The sequence below is a fragment of the Oncorhynchus nerka genome, linkage group LG17 (genome assembly GCF_034236695.1).
Source record: "Oncorhynchus nerka isolate Pitt River linkage group LG17, Oner_Uvic_2.0, whole genome shotgun sequence".
NCBI lineage: Eukaryota > Metazoa > Chordata > Actinopteri > Salmoniformes > Salmonidae > Oncorhynchus > Oncorhynchus nerka.
In genome coordinates, this window is record NC_088412.1 from 11,124,236 (window position 1) to 11,146,873 (window position 22,638).

General features: G+C 44.7%; 1 protein-coding gene across 1 annotated transcript in view; it reads left to right on the forward strand.

Annotated features, from left to right (window-relative positions):
• Positions 1-22,638, forward strand: part of LOC115144670 (potassium/sodium hyperpolarization-activated cyclic nucleotide-gated channel 3-like) — a 59,058-nt gene that overhangs the window by 18,212 nt on the left and 18,208 nt on the right. Inside the window, 3 exon segments of the mRNA XM_065002771.1 lie at positions 7,130-7,553; positions 15,090-15,251; positions 15,758-15,976. Of these exon segments, the coding sequence (XP_064858843.1) occupies positions 7,130-7,553; positions 15,090-15,251; positions 15,758-15,976 (805 nt within the window).

Genomic DNA, 22,638 nt, shown 5'->3' on the forward strand with positions numbered 1-22,638 from the left:
CGCATCAGTTACCTGATGTGGAATAGAGTTCCATGTCGTCATGTCTCTATGTAGTTCTAACATAACAGCTCCCACAAGCTTCTAATTATCCATTTATTTCAGCCATAACCATCAGTCATATGTGTAAGTGGTGTATAATTTCAGTGCCCTATAAGCGTGCAGAAAGTCATTTGTTCATTTGTTTACTGTGAAATAGCATTGTATCATGTCAGTTTTCCCATAAGTTTACTAAGGGTTGGCTGATTGGTTGACTGTTAAAGCAAGTCAAGAATAGAGTTCCTTGTAAAGAATGTTGAATAGTGCTTTATTATTCTTAGGTAGCAGAATGACTTCCGTCCAGGCCTGGGGGCAAACACTTTCCTGTAGACTTAGATTGAAGGGATGGCAAATAGGAGTGGTAATATTGTCCGCTATCATCCTCAGTAATTCTCCATCCAAGTTGTCAGACCCAGGTGGCTTGTCATTGTTGATAAACAATAATTTATTCACCTCTTCCACACTCACTTTACGGAATTCTGTCATGTTCGTCATAATGATCGGACCAAGGCGCAGCGTGGTAAGCGTACATTCTTCTTTATTATAAGAACGAACACTGAACAAACTAACAAAATAACAAAACAAACCGTGAAGCTAACATGAGTAGTGCAGAACAGGCAACTAAACATAGAACAAGAACCCACAAACACAAAAGGGAAAATGGCCGCCTAAATATAATCCCCAATCAGAGTCAACGATAAACAGCTGCCTCTGATTGGGAACCATATCAGGCCGCCATAGACATATAAATACCTAGACCTACAAAACCCCTAGACATACAAAAACCCTAGACAAAACAAAAACTAGCATTCCCACCCTCGTCACACCCTGACCTAACCAAAATATAAAGAAAACAGATATTAAAGGTCAGAGTGTGACAGTACCCCCCCCCAAAGGTGCGGACTCCCGGCTGCAAACCTGAACCTATAGGGGAGGGTCCGGGTGGGCATCTACCCTTGGTGGCGGCTCAGGTTCTGGATGCAGCCACCCCTCCTTACTCTGATCCCTCCGCCTTTGTAAAACCGGACCGTGGATCATCGCCGGAGACCCTGGACTAGGACCTTCGCCGGAGATCCCGGACTGGGGACCTTCGCCGAGATCCCGGGATTGGGGACCTTCGCCGGAGACCCCGGACTGGGGACCGTCGTTGAAGGTTCCGGACTGTGAAACGTCGCCGGAAGCTCTGGACAGTGAAACGTCGCCGGAAGCTCTGGACTGGGTACTGTCGCCGGAAGCTCTGGACTGTGGCCTGTCGCCGGAAGCTCTGGACTGGGTAATGTCGCCGGAAGCTCTGGACTGTCGCCGGAAGCTCTGGACTGGGAACTGTCGCTGGAAGCTCTGGACTGGGTACTGTCGCCGGAAGCTCTGGACTGGGAACTGTCGCTGGAAGCTCTGGGCTGGGTACTGTCGCCGGAAGCTCTGGACTGGGTACTGTCGCCGGAAGCTCTGGACTGGGTACTGTCGCCGGAAGCTCTGGACTGGGAACTGTCGCTGGAAGCTCTGGACTGGGTACTGTCGCCGGAAGCTCTGGACTGGGTACTGTCGCCGGAAGCTCTGGACTGGGTACTGTCGCCAGAAGCTCTGGACTGGGTACTGTCGCCGGAAGCTCAGGGCGAGTGCGAGGAGGAGGCAGATGACGTACTGGACTCTGGAGGCGCACTGGAGGCCTGATGCGTGGTGCCGGCACTGGTGGTACGCACCTCAGGGCGAGTGCGGGGAAAAGTACCAAATACCATAGACATATAAATACCGAGACCTACAAAACCCCTAGACATACAAAAACCCTAGACAATACAAAAACTAGCATACCCACCCTCGTCACACCCTGACCTAACCAAAATATAAAGAAAACAGAGATATTAAAGGTCAGTGTGAGAAATTCAATGCTTTTTTTTCATAATTTGGTCAGTTATGAATGGATGTGTAGGTTCAGAATTTGTGAAAAGTTAAATATATATATATATATTAAAGTAGTTTGGCAATATCAGTGGGTTTTGTGTTGAATGAGCCATCTGATTCAATGAAGGATGGAGCTGAGTTTGCCTTTTTGTCCATGATGTAATTTCAGGTGCTCCAAAAGCTTTTTACTATCATTCTTTATATAATTTATCTTAGTTTCATAGTACAGTTTCTTCTTTTTGTTTAGTTTAGTCACATAATTTCTCAATTAGGAGTACGTTTGACAGTCAGCTGTGTGCATCAATCCACAGGGATTTAACAGTATTTATAGTCATTTTCTTAATGGGTGCATGCTTATTAGTAACTGGAATAAGCAATTTCATAAATGTGTCAAGTGCAACGCCTGGTTGCTCCTCATTACACACTACAGACCAACACATATTATTTACATCAACAACACAGGAATCACTACAAAACCTATTGTAATGACCTCTTATACACTATATTAGGACCAGCCTTTGGAACTTTTGGTTTTCTTAGATATGGCTATTATATTATGATCACGACATCTGATGCATGTGGATGCTGCTTTAGAGCAGATTTCTGTAGCATTAGTGTAGATGTGATCAATACATGTGGATGATTTCATTCCTGTGCTGTTTGTAAATACCCTGGTAGGTTGACTGACAACCTGATCCAGGTTACAGGCATATTGGTTACAGTTTGAAGTTTTTTCCTGAGTGGGCAGCTTGATGAGAGCCAGTCAATATTTAAGTCACCCAGAAAATATATACCTCTCTGTTGATATCACATACATTATCAAGCATTTCACACATGATATCCAGATACTGACTGTTAGCACTTGGTGGTCTATAGCAGCTTCCCACCAGAATGGGCTTTAGGTGAGGCAGGTGAACCTGTAGCCATAGTACATTTTGAATGCGTAGCAGGACAGGAAAATCTTCCGATTCACGCACATATGGGGAGGCAGGTAGCCTAGTGGTTAGAGCGTTGGACTAATAACCAAAAAGTTGCAAGATCGAATCCCCGAGCTGACAAGGTCAAAATATGTCATTCTGCCCCTGAACAAGGCAGTTAACCCACTGTTCCCAGGCCATCATTGAAAAGAAGAATTTGTTCTTAACTGACTTGCCTAGTTAAATAAAGGTATAATCAAGAGATCATCTCTACTCCCTCTGATCTGGCAGACTCACTAAACAGAGAACATCCCTACTGCCTCTGATCTGGCAGACTCACTAAACAGAGAACATCCCTACTCCCTCTGATCTGGCAGACTCACTAAACAGAGAACATCCCTACTGCCTCTGATCTGGCAGACTCACCTAACAGAGAACATCCCTTGTCATCTCTACTGCCTCTGATCTGGCAGACTCACTAAACAGAGAACATCCCTGGTCATCTCTACTGCCTCTGATCTGGCAGACTGACTAAACAGAGAACATCCCTGGTCATCTCTACTGCCTCTGATCTGGCAGACTCCCTAAACAGAGAACATCCCTGGTCATCTCTACTGCCTCTGATCTGGCAGACTCACTAAACAGAGAACATCCCTGGTCATTTCTACTGCCTCTGATCTGGCAGACTCACTAAACAGAGAACATCCCTGGTCATCTCTACTGCCTCTGATCTGGCAGACTCCCTAAACAGAGAACATCCCTGGTCATCTCTACTACATCTGATCTGGCAGACTCACTAAACAGAGAACATCCCTGGTCATCTCTCCTGCCTCTGATCTGGAGGACTCACTAAACAGAGAACATCCCTGGTCATCTCTACTACATCTGATCTGGCAGACTCACTAAACAGAGAACATCCCTGGTCATCTCTACTGCCTCTGATCTGGCAGACTGACTAAACAGAGAACATCCCTGGTCATCTCTACTGCCTCTGATCTGGAGGACTCACTAAACAGAGAACATCCCTGGTCATCTCTACTACATCTGATCTGGCAGACTCACTAAACAGAGAACATCCCTGGTCATCTCTACTGCCTCTGATCTGGCAGACTCACTAAACAGAGAACATCCCTGGTCATCTCTACTGCCTCTGATCTGGAGGACTCACTAAACAGAGGACATCCCTGGTCATCTCTACTACATCTGATCTGGCAGACTCACTAAACAGAGAACATCCCTGGTCATCTCTACTGCCTCTGATCTGGCAGACCCACTAAACAGAGAACATCCCTGGTCATCTCTACTGCCTCTGATCTGGCAGACTCACTAAACACACAGGCTTTGTTTGTAAATGATGTCTGAATGTTGGGGTGTTCCCCTGTCTATCCGTAAATGTCTATCCGAAAACTGTGCTGTCTGGTTTGCTTAATATAAGGAACGTGAAGTTATTTGTACTTTTATTTTGATACGGAAATATATTTTAGAAAGTACATTTACTTTTGATACTTAAGTATATTTAAAACCAAATACTTTTAGACTTTTACTCGAGTAGAATTTTACTGGGTGACTTTTACTTTTACTTGAGTCATTTTCTGTCACGGTATCTTTACTCAAGTATGATAATTAGGTACTTTTTCCACCACTGGATTTCATGAACCTTGTTTCTTAGGCTAATATGGGCTATTTGTTTTTGTTGCACTTTGCTTGGAGACTTATCAGAGGTAGACATGACGGTGCTATTTATATTTGATCTGATAGTGCAGGGTGAACTGCTCACATGGGGAACCTCATTTGTAAGAGATGCACAAATCTGATTAGAGACTGCTGGTGGTGACTGTAGAAAGATGTTTGGTGTAGAGAAGTCTATTTCAATTATTTGCAGATTTACTACCTATTATACAGTATACGGTCTTGCATTGATTAGCATATATTTTGTGGAAGTCTTGGTTAGGGATTCCTGTGTTTATCCCAGGTTGTTATAGTTACGACTTATCTTCAGGGATTCAGCACCATTGGAGTGGACAGCGACGTCATCTGCATTCTGAAGTTCAGCACCACGACCGTCTGGTACAGCGAGTCTGACGGTCGCTGTCCACTGTAATGTGGTGCTGAATTTTGGATTTCTGATTCCAACGCTGTCCACTTCAGTAGAACTGAATCTCCAATCACAGCTATTAAAGCTTAGTTCATTTTAACCCCATCGGTTATTAAAATAACTTTTTATAAAATGTATGAACTAATGAATGAATCATATTTTCATGACCGGTGATCATCAGCATTTGAAAGTGAGATCCCATTTAGAAGATATATTCTGCTCTTACACTGTGGTAAACCTATAGGGAGGTGGAAGCTGAACTTGGCTAATGCATGCATCCTCATAGCACAGGTTCAGAATGCTGACCATGCACCCCTCTCTCTCTCTGTCTTTCTCTCTCTCTCTGTCTGTCTCTCCCTGTCTCTCTGTCTCTGGCTCTGTCTCTCTCTCTCTATCTGTCTCTCTCTCTCTGTCTGTCTCTCCCTGTCTCTCTGTCTCTCTCTCTGTCTCTGGCTCTGTCTGTCTCTGTCTGTCTCTCCCTGTCTCTCTGTCTCTCTCTCTGTCTCTGGCTCTGTCTCTCTCTATCTGTCTCTCTCTCTGTCTCTCTCTCTCTCTTTCTGTCTCTCTCTCTCTCTGTGTTTCTGTCTCTGTCTCTCTGTCTCTCACTGTGTCTCTCTCTCTCTGTCTCTGTCTCTGTCTCTCTGTCTGTCTCTTTGTCTGTCTGTCTGTCTGTCTGTCTGTCTGTCTGTCTGTCTGTCTGTCTGTCTGTCTGTCTGTCTGTCTGTCTGTCTGTCTGTCTGTCTGTCTGTCTGTCTGTCTGTCTGTCTCGCTCTCTCTCTCTCTCAATTTCTCTCTCTCTCTCTCTCTCTCTCTCTCTCTCTCTCTCTCTCTCTCTATCAATCTGTCTCTCTCGCTCTGTCTCTGATCCATATTGGGCTGAGAGTGTATCAATCTCAGGTTACTGTAATTAAAACACAAGATTGGACTGGAATACACAACAAACACTCATCTTGCACACAGCCTCATGAACACACACGCCACACAAATACACACACACCTCTGTGTTTTGGACAACTCCCTTTGGGTTACACATGTTCCAACCAGAATACGTACATTTTAAAGGAGAGGTGTTCTTATGCATTCTAATGAGATTAGTAGCTCTAACACCAACTAATTTTGGGGTACAACATGATCCAACAAAATAATAGAATAATAGAATAGTAGTACATTTACCCATTTTTGACAACGTACATTTTGTTGGCATGTAGAGTTTGTTCTATACTCTCTCTCTGATTCTTTGTTCTATCCTTTCATCTCTCAGCTTCTAAGATCTCTGTAGTTCCTCCCTGTTCCTCTCTCAGATTCTAAGATCTCTGTAGTTCCTCCCTGTCCCTCTCTTAGTTTCTAAGATCTCTGTAGTTCCTCCCTGTTCCTCTCTCAGATTCTAAGATCTCTGTAGTTCCTCCCTGTTCCTCTCTCAGATTCTAAGATCTCTGTAGTTCCTCCCTGTCCCTCTCTTAGTTTCTAAGATCTCTGTAGTTCCTCCCTGTTCCTCTCTCAGATTCTAAGATCTCTGTAGTTCCTCCCTGTCCCTCTCTTAGGTTCTAATATCTCTGTAGTTCCTCTCTCAGATTCTAAGATCTTTGTAGTTCCTCCCTGTCCCTCTCTTAGGTTCTAAGATCTCTGTAGTTCCTCCCTGTCCTCTCTCAGGTTCTAAGATATCTGTGGGTTCTCCCTGTCTTCTCTTATGTTCTAAAATCTCTGTGTTTCCTCTCTGTTGCTTTCTCAGCTTCTATTGTTAAAGCTCTCTCTGGGTTCTACTGGGATCTTATTATGCTGTTTCTCATGGTGGGGAACCTCATCAACATCCATGTTCTCTCCCAGGTTTAAATTCTACGTGGTTCCTCCCTGTTCCTCTCTCTAGGTTCTACTGTTAAAGCTCTCTGTTCTCTCTAGGTTCTATGGTTAAAGCTCTCTGTTCTCTCTAGGTTCTACAGTTAAAGCTCTCTGTTCTCTCTAGGTTCTACTGTTAAAGCTCTCTGTTCTCTCTAGGTTCTACTGTTAAAGCTCTCTGTTCTCTCTAGGTTCTACAGTTAAAGCTCTCTGTTCTCTCTAGGTCCTACTGTTAAGCTCTCTGTTCTCTCTAGGTCCTACTGTTAAGCTCTCTATTCTCTCTAGGTTCTTCTGTTAAAGCTCTCTGTTCGCTCTCAGCTCTACTGTTAAAGCTCTTTATTCTCTCTAGGTTCTACTGGGACCTGATAATGCTGTTCCTCATGGTGGGGAACCTCATCATCATACCTGTGGGCATCACCTTCTTCAAGGACGAGCACACTCCCCCCTGGATCGTCTTCAACGTCATATCAGACACCTTGTTCCTCATCGACCTGGTCCTCAACTTCCGGACGGGCATCGTCAAGGAGGACAACACAGAGATCATCCTGGACCCACAGACCATCAAGATCAAATATCTGAAGAGCTGGTTCATGGTGGACTTCATCTCGTCCATACCAGTAGATTACATCTTCCTCATCGTGGAGACCAGGATCGACTCAGACTTCTACAAGACGGCCCGGGCGCTGAGAATCGTGCGCTTTACGAAGATCTTGAGTTTGTTGAGGTTGCTCCGGCTGTCTAGGCTCATCAGATATATACATCAGTGGGAAGAGGTAAGTGAGACTTGGAGTAGGTAGGATGGGTAGGGGTAGGGAGGTAGGATGTAGTGAGGTAGGGTGTAGGGAGGTAGGTAGGATGGGTAGGGGTAGGGAGGTAGGATGTAGTGAGGTAGGGTGTAGGGAGGTAGGTAGGATGGGTAGGGGTAGGGAGGTAGGATGTAGTGAGGTGGGGTGTAGGGAGGTAGGATGTAGTAAGGTAGGGTGTAGGGAGGTAGGTAGGATGGGTAGGGGTAGGGAGGTAGGATGTAGGGAGGTAGGTAGGATGGGTAGGGGTAGGGAGGTAGGATGTAGTGAGGTAGGAGGTAGGATGTAGGTGGTAGGGAGTTAGTGGGTAAGGAGGTAGGGAGATGGGAGGTAGGAGGAGGAGGTAAGGAGGTAGGGAGATGGGAGGTAGGGAGGAAGGAGGGGGTAGGGAGATGAGAGGTAGGAGGAGGTAGGGCTTGGGAGGCACCAAATCAAATCAAATTTTATTTGTCACATACACATGGTTAGCAGATGTTAATGCGAGTGTAGCGAAATGCTTGTGCTTCTAGTTCCGACAATGCAGTGATAACCAACAAGTAATCTAACTAACAATTCCAAAACTACTGTCTTATACACAGTGTAAGGGGATAAGGAATATGTACATAAGGATATATGAATGAGTGATGGTACAGAGCAGCATACAGTAGATGGTATCGAGTACAGTATATACATATGAGATGAGTATGTAGACAAAGTAAACAAAGTGGCATAGTTAAAGTGGCTAGTGACATAAGGATGCAGTCGATGATCTAGAGTACAGTATATACGTATGCATATGAGATGAATAATGTAGGGTAAGTAACATTATATAAGGTAGCATTGTTTAAAGTGGCTAGTGATATATTTACATAATTTCCCATCAATTCCCATTATTAAAGTGGCTGGAGTTGGGTCAGTGTCAATGACAGTGTGTTGGCAGCAGCCACTCAATGTTAGTGGTGGCTGTTTAACAGTCTGATGGCCTTGAGATAGAAGCTGTTTTTCAGTCTCTCGGTCCCAGCTTTGATGCACCTGTACTGACCTCGCCTTCTGGGTGATAGCGGGGTGAACAGGCAGTGGTTCGGGTGGTTGATGTCCTTGATGATCTTTATGGCCTTCCTGTAACATCGGGTGGTGTAGGTGTCCTGGAGGGTAGGTAGTTTGCCCCCGGTGATGCGTTGTGCAGACCTCACTACCCTCTGGAGAGCCTTACGGTTGAGGGCGGAGCAGTTGCCGTACCAGGCGGTGATACAGCCCGCCAGGATGCTCTCGATTGTGCATCTGTAGAAGTTTGTGAGTGCTTTTGGTGACAAGCCAAATTTCTTCAGCCTCCTGAGGTTGAAGAGGCGCTGCTGCGCCTTCTTCACGACGCTGTCAGTGTGAGTGGACCAATTCAGTTTGTCTGTGATGTGTATGCCGAGGAACTTAAAACTTGCTACCCTCTCCACTACTGTTCCATCGATGTGGATAGGGGTGTTCCCTCTGCTGTTTCCTGAAGTCCACAATCATCTCCTTAGTTTTGTTGACGTTGAGTGTGAGGTTATTTTCCTGACACCACACTCCGAGGGCCCTCACCTCCTCCCTGTAGGCCGTCTCGTCGTTGTTGGTAATCAAGCCTACCACTGTTGTGTCGTCCGCAAACTTGATGATTGAGTTGGAGGCGTGCGTGGCCACGCAGTCGTGGGTGAACAGGGAGTACAGGAGAGGGCTCAGAACGCACCCTTGTGGGGCCCCCCGTGTTGAGGATCAGCGGGAGGAGATGTTGTTGCCTACCCTCACCACCTGGGGCGGCCCGTCAGGAAGTCCAGTACCCAGTTGCACAGGGCGGGGTCGAGACCCAGGGTCTCGAGCTTGATGACGAGCTTGGAGGGTACTATGGTGTTGAATGCCGAGCTGTAGTCGATGAACAGCATTCTCACATAGGTATTCCTTTTGTCCAGGTGGGTTAGGGCAGTGTGCAGTGTGGTTGAGATTGCATCGTCTGTGGACCTATTTGGGCGGTAAGCAAATTGGAGTGGGTCTAGGGTGTCAGGTAGGGTGGAGGTGATATGGTCCTTGACTAGTCTCTCAAAGCACTTCATGATGACGGAAGTGAGTGCTACGGGGCGGTAGTCGTTTAGCTCAGTTACCTTAGCTTTCTTGGGAACAGGAACAATGGTGGCCCTCTTGAAGCATGTGGGAACAGCAGACTGGTATAGGGATTGATTGAATATGTCCGTAAACACACCGGCCAGCTGGTCTGCGCATGCTCTGAGGGCGCGGCTGGGGATGCCGTCTGGGCCTGCAGCCTTGCGAGGGTTAACACGTTTAAATGTCTTACTCACCTCGGCTGCAGTGAAGGAGAGACCGCATGTTTTCGTTGCAGGCCGTGTCAGTGGCACTGTATTGTCCTCAAAGCGGGCAAAAAAGTTATTTAGTCTGCCTGGGAGCAAGACATCCTGGTCCGTGACTGGGCTGGTTTTCTTCTTGTAGTCCGTGATTGACTGTAGACCCTGCCACATGCCTCTTGTGTCTGAGCCATTGAGGTAGGGCTTGGGAGGCACCCGGAGATAGGGCTTGGGAGACACCAGGAGGTACGGCTTGGGAGGCACCAGGAGGTAGGGCTTGGGAGGCACCAGGAGGTAGGGCTTGGGAGGCACCAGGAGGTAGGGCTTGGGAGGCACCAGGAGGTACGGCTTGGGAGGCACCAGGAGGTAGGGCTTGGGAGGCACCAGGAGGTACGGCTTGGGAGGCACCAGGAGGTAGGGCTTGGGAGGCACCAGGAGGTACGGCTTGGGAGGCACCCGGAGATAGGGCTTGGGAGACACCAGGAGGTACGGCTTGGGAGACACCAGGAGGTAGGGCTTGGGAGGCACCAGGAGGTAGGGCTTGGGAGGCACCAGGAGGTAGGGCTTGGGAGGCACCAGGAGGTAGGGCTTGGGAGGCACCAGGAGGTAGGGCTTGGGAGGCACCAGGAGGTAGGGCTTGGGAGGCACCAGGAGGTAGGGCTTGGGAGGCACCAGGAGGTACGGCTTGGGAGGCACCAGGAGGTAGGGCTTTGGAGGCACCAGGAGGTACGGCTTGGGAGGCACCAGGAGGTACGGCTTGGGAGGCACCAGGAGGTAGGGCTTGGGAGGCACCAGGAGGTACGGCTTGGGAGGCACCAGGAGGTAGGGCTTGGGAGGCACCAGGAGGTACGGCTTGGGAGGTAGGGCTTGAGGGCAGGATTGAGATCAATTCCATTTCAACTCAGTCAACTCTGGAAGTAAACTGACATTCCAAATTGAAGTTTACTAATTGAATGGACTGAATTGAAATAGAATTTACCCAACCCTGGACAGAAGGCATTGATCTGCTCTCTCATTCATTGTAGATTCATTGTAGAGGCTGTACGGTTTACAGTTTTTCTCAGTCGCTTTGGTGCATTTTTCACATCATCCCTAACATGTGCAAAATAATAAGTGCATTTCTCAGAACAATTTGTACAAACTGCAATATACAATAGATATGTTTCTAAAGCTAGTCAGTCACTAAAAATCCTTAGTACATCTCTCAACAGTAAATATTCATGCCAATGATCATGTCAGTGTCATCAGAATGATAAGTCATTGAGTCATTGTTCACGAACAAGGACGTCAAAATGTTTAGGCATGTTGTCAATGTAACTGTGTACTTTGACAGTATTACCTGATGTAAACTTAGGCTACAGTTTGGATGACAGTTACTGTATTGAAAATGCACAAGGCTGCACTTCTATGGCATATATCAATTTCAACAGTACTATTTACATATTACTGTATGTGGGTTATTGATTGAAAGAGACTGGACAACCCAAGGGGCACAAAGGGAAAAAAACTAAATTAGAAAGAAACACAGGAAACCACCCCTAAGGCACAACTTTGCCCGCAGCACTGTTGTGCTGTCTCTACACATCCAGACGTTCCTGTCTGCCGGCCCACATATTCTCATCCACATCACACCGGATATTCTCCCTTCCAATGCAACGTGGAAAGAATCTTTTGGAATGCCTTATCCATCCTCTGCAGGCGTCTACTGTGATGTCCTCTCATGCTGCATCCATTGCAGCCAGCAGGGTCATCTGTGTGTGTGGCTGACGATCGTACACCTTCCACTTCCATGCTGAAAAGAACTCCTCAATTGGGTTAAGGAATGGTGAATAAGGTGGGAGGAATTCTATGAGCATCCTCGGGTGGGTCACAAACCATTGCCTTATGATGTTTGATCGATGGAAACTCACATTATCACAAAGGACCACATACTTTGGCAAATCCTCCCTAAGCAGACCCCTCTCATCATCAGGGATGAGAGCCCTGTAGAGTCTCTAAAAAGTTGAGTAGATGCTGGGTGTTGTATGGCCCTATACGGGGGATATTTGTTAGCACACCATGCTCCGAAATAGCAGCACACATGGTGATATTTCCTCCCCGTTGGCCTGGCAAATCCACAGTAGCTCTGTGACCGATGATATTCCGACCCCGCCTTCTGCATTTGGCCAGGTTGAAGCCAGCCTCATCCACGTATACAAAGTTGTGAGAGGGTTCACTTGATTCCAACTCCATTATACGCTATATCCCAGAACACACAGTTGAATTTGTTTTGGTAAGGAAGAGTGACATAAAATGTACATATATTGCATGTTCCTTCCACAGCAATGGAAATGTGTGCAGTTTATGCTTACTGTACTATGTATCACTATAAAATGTTGCTGTAAAGTAGTTACATAGATATATGTTTTACCTGTACATACTGGTACCGTAGCTCCTTAACTCTGTCCTCATTCCTTTGGAATGGTACACGGTACCTCTATTTCATACTCATCTGGTTTCTCTGCAGCACCCTGTCAATGGTTGAGATGCTAACCGTATGGATGTTTTCAAAGACATCGTTGTCTTCTATAATGGTCCTTTGTATTTCCCTGAGTCTCATGGCATTGTTTGCTCGCACCATGGTGCAAATAGCCTCCTCCTGTTGAGGTGTGAAAAGGCGTCCTCTGCCACCGGTTTGAGGTAATCTTGCAGTCCTATGTGGGGAAAAATACAGTGATGCATCGCACACTTTCACAGAGACAAAAACTATGAGAACACACATTTTACTGTAAAACATACAGGTGGGTGCATGTAAGGTGCAGTATGTATCTGTATAGAGTATATTTCTGTATGCTGTGAAATACAAGTGGACTACTGTAATATGAAGCATTGTAGGAAGTATACAGTATACAGCTTATATACAGTAACAGTGCACTGTACATTGGTGGACATACCTGTTCTCTCTTCGAACGTTTGAACTATTGAGGACACGGTTGATCTCCCAATATTCGTCTGCACCCTTTGACCCGCCTCAGCCATTGTAAGGCCATGATTGACAACATGGTCTACAATAGTGGCCCTTCTGTCATCAGATATGCACCTATGTCCTCTTCTGCCTCTTCCTCTGTTTTGCCTTCCACCACGCATCCTTGCTCCTCTTCTTCCTCCTCTTGGCTGTTGACCCGGTTCGTTTCCTGGTCCATCCATTATTGGAAAATTGCAACTCTGTGTTGTGGTCTGTCTATTTATGCTTGCCAATTGATTCTTCATGACATGCAACTTTAAGCAATTTAGACAACTGGTTGGTTGATTGTTGGTTGAACTAACACTTTACATTCCTTCATGAGTGAGGGTCAATTTCACCTGCACGATTCATCAATTCACGTTTTTGTACAAAAGGTCTAATAGAAATGTGCTTGACAGTTTATGACAAATAGTTCAACAATTTTGCATGTAATGGCTTATGCAAGGAACTAATGCCTAGATGTTTTGAGGGGTAAGACTATTCAACAGAGAACCATCTACTATATTTTGATCAACATGACATGAGCAATTGATAATGTGGAAAAAAGCTGACACTTGTACATTATCAATTGCAATTTGTTCAAAGGAATGAGAAATTGCTTTAATGATGTGCACAAGTGCATAGTAACCATAGTAACCCAGTCATAGTAACCACTTAACCATAGACCTACTGTAGTTTCAATGTGCTGCTTTACAATTTCAATTATATATATACGTTACTGGTTCAGATATGACAAATTACTGGTTCAGATATGAAGTATTTTGATATAGTTTAGATTCTCTGTGTGTGGCATTTGCACAAAGTGCTGACTTTAGTAATAGAGGTGTAATTGACGAAGCATCACGTAACTCCAACACCTAACTCCATCCCCTAACTCCATCCCCTAACTCCATCCCGTAACTCCATCCCCTAACTCCATCCCATAACTACATCCCGTAACTCCATCACCTAACTACATCCCTGAACTCCATCCCGTAACTCCATCCCCTAACTCCATCACCTAACTCCATCCCCTAACTCCATCCCCTAACTCCATCCCCTAACTCCATCCCGTAACTCCATCCCCTAACTCCATCCCTAACTACCATCCCTAACTCCATCCCGTAACTCCATCCCTAACTCCATCCCGTAACTCCATCCCCTAACTCCATCCTGTAACTCCATCCCCTAACTCCATCCCGTAACTCCATCCCCTAACTCCATCACCTAACTACATCCCTTAACTCCATCCCCTAACTCCATCACCTAACTCCATCCCGTAACTCCATCCCCTAACTCCATCACCTAACTCCATCCCGTAACTCCATCCCCTAACTCCATCCCCTAACTCCATCCCCTAACTACATCCAGTTACTCCATCAGACATGGATCTAAGATCCAATGTACACACACACACACGCACGGACACACACACACACACACTGAAAAGAGCCACCACACTCATTGATGATATGACGTAACCATGCATATTGTCACTTTACTTTGCTGGCTGCAGAGAATAGGCTAGCAGTGTTCTCAGTGGGACCTTTTACCACTGTAAAGAGAATATAATCCCCCCCCCCCCCACACAGACACCCACACCCCCTCAGGACCATTAGTACATAGTGATGATAGTCCCAGATGATGATTACGTAAAAATAAATATCCCTTATAATAGTGTTGCTATGCTGTCTGGTCCGTCTGCTGGTCTGTGGTGGGCAGATTAACAACAATGTGATGTGGCCTATGAGTAGAGGGACTCAAATCAAACCACATTGTATTTGTCCCATGCATATGGTAAACAACATGTGTCGACTAACAGTGAAAGTCCTTCCCAACAATGCTGAGGTATTTTTTTAGTGAGAAATAATAACACAAGGAATAAATACACAATGAGTAACGGTAGCTTGGCCAATATACACTGGGTACCAGTACAGACTACGGCCACATAGCACCTACTGCACCTCCTACCCCACCCACTACTAATCTCACTACTAATCTCACTACTAATCTCACTACTAGCTAATTACATTGGAGGCAGCAGCAGCACAATTGTCAAACTGAAATTGTGCATTCGTTTAGTGTTAAGTAGTGTTTACACTGGCAAAATAATACAGTACATGTCTAGTTACTTAACTAGCTGCAGGTCCTGTTAATGTTTGTTAATCCACATTGCATGGAGGACAATTACGTGTTTAACTAATTCTAATCCCCTAGATTTTCCATATGACCTATGACCTAGCCAGTGCCATGGTGAGGATTGTGAATCTGATTGCTATGATGCTGCTGCTGTGTCACTGGGACGGATGTCTGCAGTTCCTGGTTCCCATGCTGCAGGAGTTCCCCTCTGACTGCTGGGTCACCAGGAACAAGATGGTGGTGAGTACACACACACACACACACACACACACACACACACACACACACACACACACACACACACACACACATACACACACACACACACACACACACACACACACACACACACACACACACACACACACACACACACACACCAGTTCCTGGTCCACATGCTACAGGACTTCCCTTCTGACTGCTGGGTCATCAAGATGGTGATCACTATTCCAAACATCCAGTGTTCCAGAAGTCCAGTGTTCCAAACATCCAGTGTTCCAAAAAATGCCATTATTCCGGAACTCCAGTGTTCCAACAGTCCAATGTTCCTAAAGTCCAGTGTTCCAAACATCCAGTGTTCCATAAGTCCAGTGTTCCAAACATCCATTGTTCCAGTGTTCCAAATGTCCAGTGTTCCTAAAGTCCAATGTTCCTCCTGGAACATAGGCAATTGGGAACATCTTTCCTTCTCTTCTCTCACTCTTCTTCTCATCTCCCATTCCCCTTCTCTCCTCTCCCTCCTGCAGAATGACACGTGGGGCCAGCAGTATTCCTATGCCCTGTTCAAGGCTATGAGTCACATGCTGTGTATCGGGTACGGTATGTACCCTCCTGTGGGCCTGGCGGATGTGTGGCTCACCATACTCAGCATGATCGTGGGTGCCACCTGCTACGCCATGTTTGTAGGCCATGCAACCGCTCTCATTCAGTCACTGGACTCTTCCCGACGGCAGTACCAGGAGAAGGTGAGTGAATTAAGATCGGCTATCTCTGTTATAGCAGAGGATTTTCTGAATTGTATTGTATTCAAGGTTTAAAAAGGTTTCTGAAGTTTGTAATTTCCACTTAAAAATGTCAGACTTGATTTGCCATAATGAAAATGTATCAAACCCTATAAAAATATAGATGAATTCTATTACACATAATAATTCACATTTCCTGTTGCTGTAGGATTATTTTCCTACTGTGAGAAGCAGGGTCAAATTAAGATGCATCTGGACTAGACTCTGAGTCCAAAGGTCTGTCCTTGCCTTCTCAGTAGTGAGAGCCTGGCGGCCAGGGTTGTAAACTGAAATGCCAATTCCAATTTTCCTCATTGCTTTCCTCAGAGGGCAATATGGAGCTACCGTCACATTAATTACACCAATCCAATCCTCTCAGATCTACACCAAGTGCCTTGGTGTTTTGAAGCTACTGGTTGATTTGGGATTGGTCATACGGTATGTGCAGAGAGAAGGGCTTTTCAGACAGCTGTTGGCTGCTCTGGAACGATTCAGTATGTGCACAGCATATAGCCTGCAGTCAGGAAATGGTCCATAACAGAGGGTCTATAAAATATAATAGGGAAAGAGTGCATGCTGAAAAAGTCATAAAAGTTCAAGAAGATGAATTATGAAGCTTGCATTGCAAGAAATTCAATTAAAAGTTTAACTTCAAGAGGAATGGACCTCCTAGGGATCAGGAGAGAGAGAGAGAAACACAGAGAGAGAGAGTGAGAGAGAGAAACACAGAGAGAGAGCGAGAGAGAAATTAAGAGGTGAAGGAGATACATAGGAAGAGGGATGGAGGAGAGAAACAGAGAGAGAAACAGAGAAACAGAGAGAGAAACAGAGAGAAAAACAGAGAAACAGAGAGAGAAAGAGAGAGAGAAACAGACAGAAACAGAGAGAAACAGAGAGAGAGAGAGAGAGAGAGAGAGAGAGAGAGAGAGAGAGAGAGAAACAGAGACAGAGAGAAACAGAGAGAGAAACAGAGAGAAAAACTGAGAAACAGAGAGAGAGAGAGAGAGAAACAGAGAGAGAAACAGAGGGAGAAAGAGAGAAACTGAGAGAAACAGAGAAACAGAGAGAGAGAGAGAGAGAGAGAGAAACAGAGAGAGAAACAGAGAGAAACAGAGAGAGAAACAGAGAGAGAAACAGAGAGAGACATTAAGAGGTGAATGAGATACATAGGGAGAGGGATGGAGAGGAGAGAACGTGAGGAAGAGAGGAAAGGAGGAGGAAACATCTTCTGTCGTCCACTTCTACTCTCCAGAGGAAATTTAACATACCTTAACTCTCTACGTAGCTTCACCGACTGATAGGATGGACCTCAAGGGGCCCATCCCAAATGGCCCTCTATTCCCCATAGAGCCCTATGGACCTTGGTAAAAAAAGTAGTGCACTATATAGGGAATAGGGTGCAATGGGCTCTGGTCAAGGACACCCTGGTAAATGTGATGACCTACACGTTGACTGCTAACAACCGTATTAATGTGATGACCTACACGTTGACTGCTGACAACCGTATTAATGTGATGACCTACACGTTGACTGCTAACAACGGTATTAATGTGATGACCTACACGTTGACTGCTAACAACCGTATTAATGTGATGACCTACACGTTGACTGCTGACAACCGTATTAATGTGATGACCTACACGTTGACTGCTGACAACCGTATTAATGTGATGACCTACACGTTGACTGCTAACAACCGTATTAATGTGATGACCTACACGTTGACTGCTGACAACCGTATTAATGTGATGACCTACACGTTGACTGCTGACAACCGTATTAATGTGATGACCTACACGTTGACTGCTAACAGCGGTATTAATGTGATGACCTACACGTTGACTGCTAACAACCGTATTAATGTGATGACCTACACGTTGACTGCTGACAACCGTATTAATGTGATGACCTACACGTTGACTGCTGACAACCGTATTAATGTGATGACCTACATGTTGACTGCTGACAACCGTATTAATGTGATGACCTACACGTTGACTGCTGACAACCGTATTAATGTGATGACCTACACGTTGACTGCTGACAACCGTATTAATGTGATGACCTACACGTTGACTGCTGACAACCGTATTAATGTGATGACCTACACGTTGACTGCTGACAACCGTATTAATGTGATGACCTACACGTTGACTGCTGACAACCGTATTAATGTGATGACCTACACGTTGACTGCTGACAACCGTATTAATGTGATGACCTACATGTTGACTGCTGACAACCGTATTAATGTGATGACCTACACGTTGACTGCTAACAACCGTATTAATGTGATGACCTACATGTTGACTGCTAACAACCGTATTAATGTGATGACCTACACGTTGACTGCTGACAACCGTATTAATGTGATGACCTACACGTTGACTGCTGACAACTGTATTAATGTGATGACCTACACGTTGACTGCTAACAACCGTATTAATGTGATGACCTACATGTTGACTGCTAACAACCGTATTAATGTGATGACCTACACGTTGACTGCTAACAACCTACACGTACTTAATGTGATGACCTACACGTTGACTGCTAACAACGGTATTAATGTGATGACCTACATGTTGACTGCTAACAACCGTATTAATGTGATGACCTACACGTTGACTGCTAACAACGGTATTAATGTGATGACCTACATGTTGACTGCTAACAACCGTATTAATGTGATGACCTACACGTTGACTGCTAACAACCGTATTAATGTGATGACCTACACGTTGACTGCTAACTACGGTATTAATGTGATGACCTACACGTTGACTGCTAACAACGGTATTAATGTGATGACCTACATGTTGACTGCTAACAACCGTATTAATGTGATGACCTACACGTTGACTGCTAACAACCGTATTAATGTGATGACCTACACGTTGACTGCTAACAACCGTATTAATGTGATGACCTACACGTTGACTGCTAACAACCGTATTAATGTGATGACCTACACGTTGACTGCTAACAACCGTATTAATGTGATGACCTACACGTTGACTGCTAACAACCGTATTAATGTGATGACCTACACGTTGACTGCTAACAACCGTATTAATGTGATGACCTACACGTTGACTGCTAACAACGGTATTAATGTGATGACCTACACGTTGACTGCTGACAACCGTATTAATGTGATGACCTACACGTTGACTGCTAACAACGGTATTAATGTGATGACCTACACGTTGACTGCTAACAACCGTATTAATGTGATGACCTACGTTGACTGCTAACAACCGTATTAATGTGATGACCTACACGTTGACTGCTAACAACCGTATTAATGTGATGACCTACACGTTGACTGCTAACAACCGTATTAATGTGATGACCTACACGTTGACTGCTAACAACCGTATTAATGTGATGACCTACACGTTGACTGCTAACAACGGTATTAATGTGATGACCTACACGTTGACTGCTAACAACGGTATTAATGTGATGACCTACACGTTGACTGCTAACAACCGTATTAATGTGATGACCTACACGTTGACTGCTAACAACCGTATTAATGTGATGACCTACACGTTGACTGCTAACAACCGTATTAATGTGGTGACCTACACGTTGACTGCTAACAACCGTATTAATGTGATGACCTACACGTTGACTGCTAACAACCGTATTAATGTGATGACCTACACGTTGACTGCTAACAACCGTATTAATTATTTTTTATTTTTTTATTTAACCTTTATTTAACTAGGCAAGTCAGTTAAGAACTAATTGATATTTACAATGACGGTCTACCAGCTGGGATTAAAAGATAAAATATAGGACAAAACACACATGACAAGAGAGACAACACAACATAGAGACCTAAGACAATAACATAGCATGGCAGCAACACATGAAAACACAGCAACACAACATGGTAGCAGCACAAAACATGGTACAAACATTATTGGGCACAGACACCAGCACAAAGGGCAAGAAGGTCGAGACAACAATACATGTGATGACCTACCTGCTGACTGATAACAACCTTATTACTGTGATTACCCGGGGGAGATTATTTCTGCAGCGAGGACAGTTTTTTGGAGATCACCATTCCATTAATTGGTGTTCAGACATCTCTCATAGAGCTGTCAGGAGGTTTATAAAACAGTTAACTGTCAACCTATGAGAGCAATGATAAACTGCTGCTCTGAAACGATTCAAACGAGATTATTTCTGCAGCGAGGACAGTTTTTTGGAGATCACCATTCCATTAATTAGTGTTCAGACATCTCTCATAGAGCTGTCAGGAGGTTTATAAAACAGTTAACTGTCAACCTATGAGAGCAATGATAAACTGCTGCTCTGAAACGATTCAAACGAGATTATTTCTGCAGCGAGGACAGTTTTTTGGAGATCACCATTCCATTAATTGGTGTTCAGACATCTCTCATAGAGCTGTCAGGAGGTTTATAAAACAGTTAACTGTCAACCTATGAGAGCAATGATAAACTGCTGCTCTCTAGTTCACTGAAACACTCAGACAATGATAAACTGCTGCTCTCTGGTTCACTGAAACACTCAGACAATGATAAACTGCTGCTCTCTAGTTCACTGAAACACTCAGACAATGATAAACTGCTGCTCTCTGGTTCACTGAAACACTCAGACAATGATAAACTGCTACTCTCTGGTTCACTGAAACACTCAGACAATGATAAACTGCTGCTCTCTAGTTCACTGAAACACTCAGACAATGATAAACTGCTTCACTGAAACACTCTCTGCTGCTTCTAGTTCACTGAAACACTCAGACAATGATAAACTGCTGCTCTCTAGTTCACTGAAACACTCAGACAATGATAAACTGCTGCTCTCTAGTTCACTGAAACACTCAGACAATGATAAACTGCTGCTCTCTAGTTCACTGAAACACTCAGACAATGATAAACTGCTGCTCTCTGGTTCACTGAAACACTCAGACAATGATAAACTGCTGCTCTCTGGTTCACTGAAACACCCAGACAATGATAAACTGCTGCTCTCTGGTTCACTGAAACACTCAGACAATGATAAACTGCTGCTCTCTGGTTCACTGAAACACTCAGACAATGATAAACTGCTGCTCTCTGGTTCACTGAAACACTCAGACAATGATAAACTGCTGCTCTCTGGTTCACTGAAACACTCAGACAATGATAAACTGCTGCTCTCTGGTTCACTGAAACACTCAGACAATGATAAACTGCTGCTCTCTGGTTCACTGAAACACTCAGACAATGATAAACTGCTGCTCTCTGGTTCACTGAAACACTCAGACAATGATAAACTGCTGCTCTCTGGTTCACTGAAACACTCAGACAATGATAAACTGCTGCTCTCTAGTTCACTGAAACACTCAGACAATGATAAACTTCTGCTCTCTAGTTCACTGAAACACTCAGACAATGATAAACTGCTGCTCTCTGGTTCACTGAAACACTCAGACAATGATAAACTGCTGCTCTCTAGTTCACTGAAACACTCAGACAATGATAAACTGCTGCTCTCTAGTTCACTGAAACACTCAGACAATGATAAACTGCTGCTCTCTGGTTCACTGAAACACTCAGACAATGATAAACTGCTGCTCTCTAGTTCACTGAAACACTCAGACAATGATAAACTGCTGCTCTCTGGTTCACTGAAACACTCAGACAATGATAAACTGCTACTCTCTGGTTCACTGAAACACTCAGACAATGCACTCTCAGGCTCAATACACAAAGTGATAATATTACACTGAAACGATTCAAACGACAACTTGTTCACAATCCTGATGAGATCTGTGGAGCCTCAACATCACTGGTGTGCTGGAGGTTATCGTCATTGCAGTACAACATACGGTATTTCTGTGGAGCCTCAACATACGGTATTTCTGTGGAGCCTCAACATACGGTATTTCTGTGGAGCCTCAACATACGGTATTTCTGTGGAGCCTCAACATACGGTATTTCTGTGGAACCTCAACATACGGTATTTCTGTGGAGCCTCAACATACGGTATTTCTGTGGAGCCTCAACATACGGTATTTCTGTGGAGCCTCAACATACGGTATTTCTGTGGAGCCTCAACATACGGTATTTCTGTGGAGCCTCAACATACGGTATTTCTGTGGAGCCTCAACATACGGTATTTCTGTGGAGCCTCAACATACGGTATTTCTCCATGTACCTGGATATACTAGAACTGTCCTGTGTCAGTGGTACGTTCATCACCTGTTTTAACACAAATCTGACAACGGTTTGATAAGTTGTATTGATTTGATAGTTAAAAGTAGTAGGCTGAGACAAACGTCTTTCTGTTCTTCCTGTTTGCATCGTGGTCCTCAACGCCACCCCCGTCCTCTTAGTCTTCTACAGTATAAACAGGTGGAGAAGTACACGTCTTTCAATCAATCAGTTTATCAATCAATCAATCAACTAATCAATTATCTCTGTCTTGTACAGTATAAACAGGTGGAGAAGTACACGTCTTTCAATCAATCAGTTTATCAATCAATCAATCAACTAATCAATTATCTCTGTCTTGTACAGTATAAACAGGTGGAGAAGTACACGTCTTTCAATCAATCAGTTTATCAATCAATCAACCAACTAATCAATTATCTTTGTCTTGTA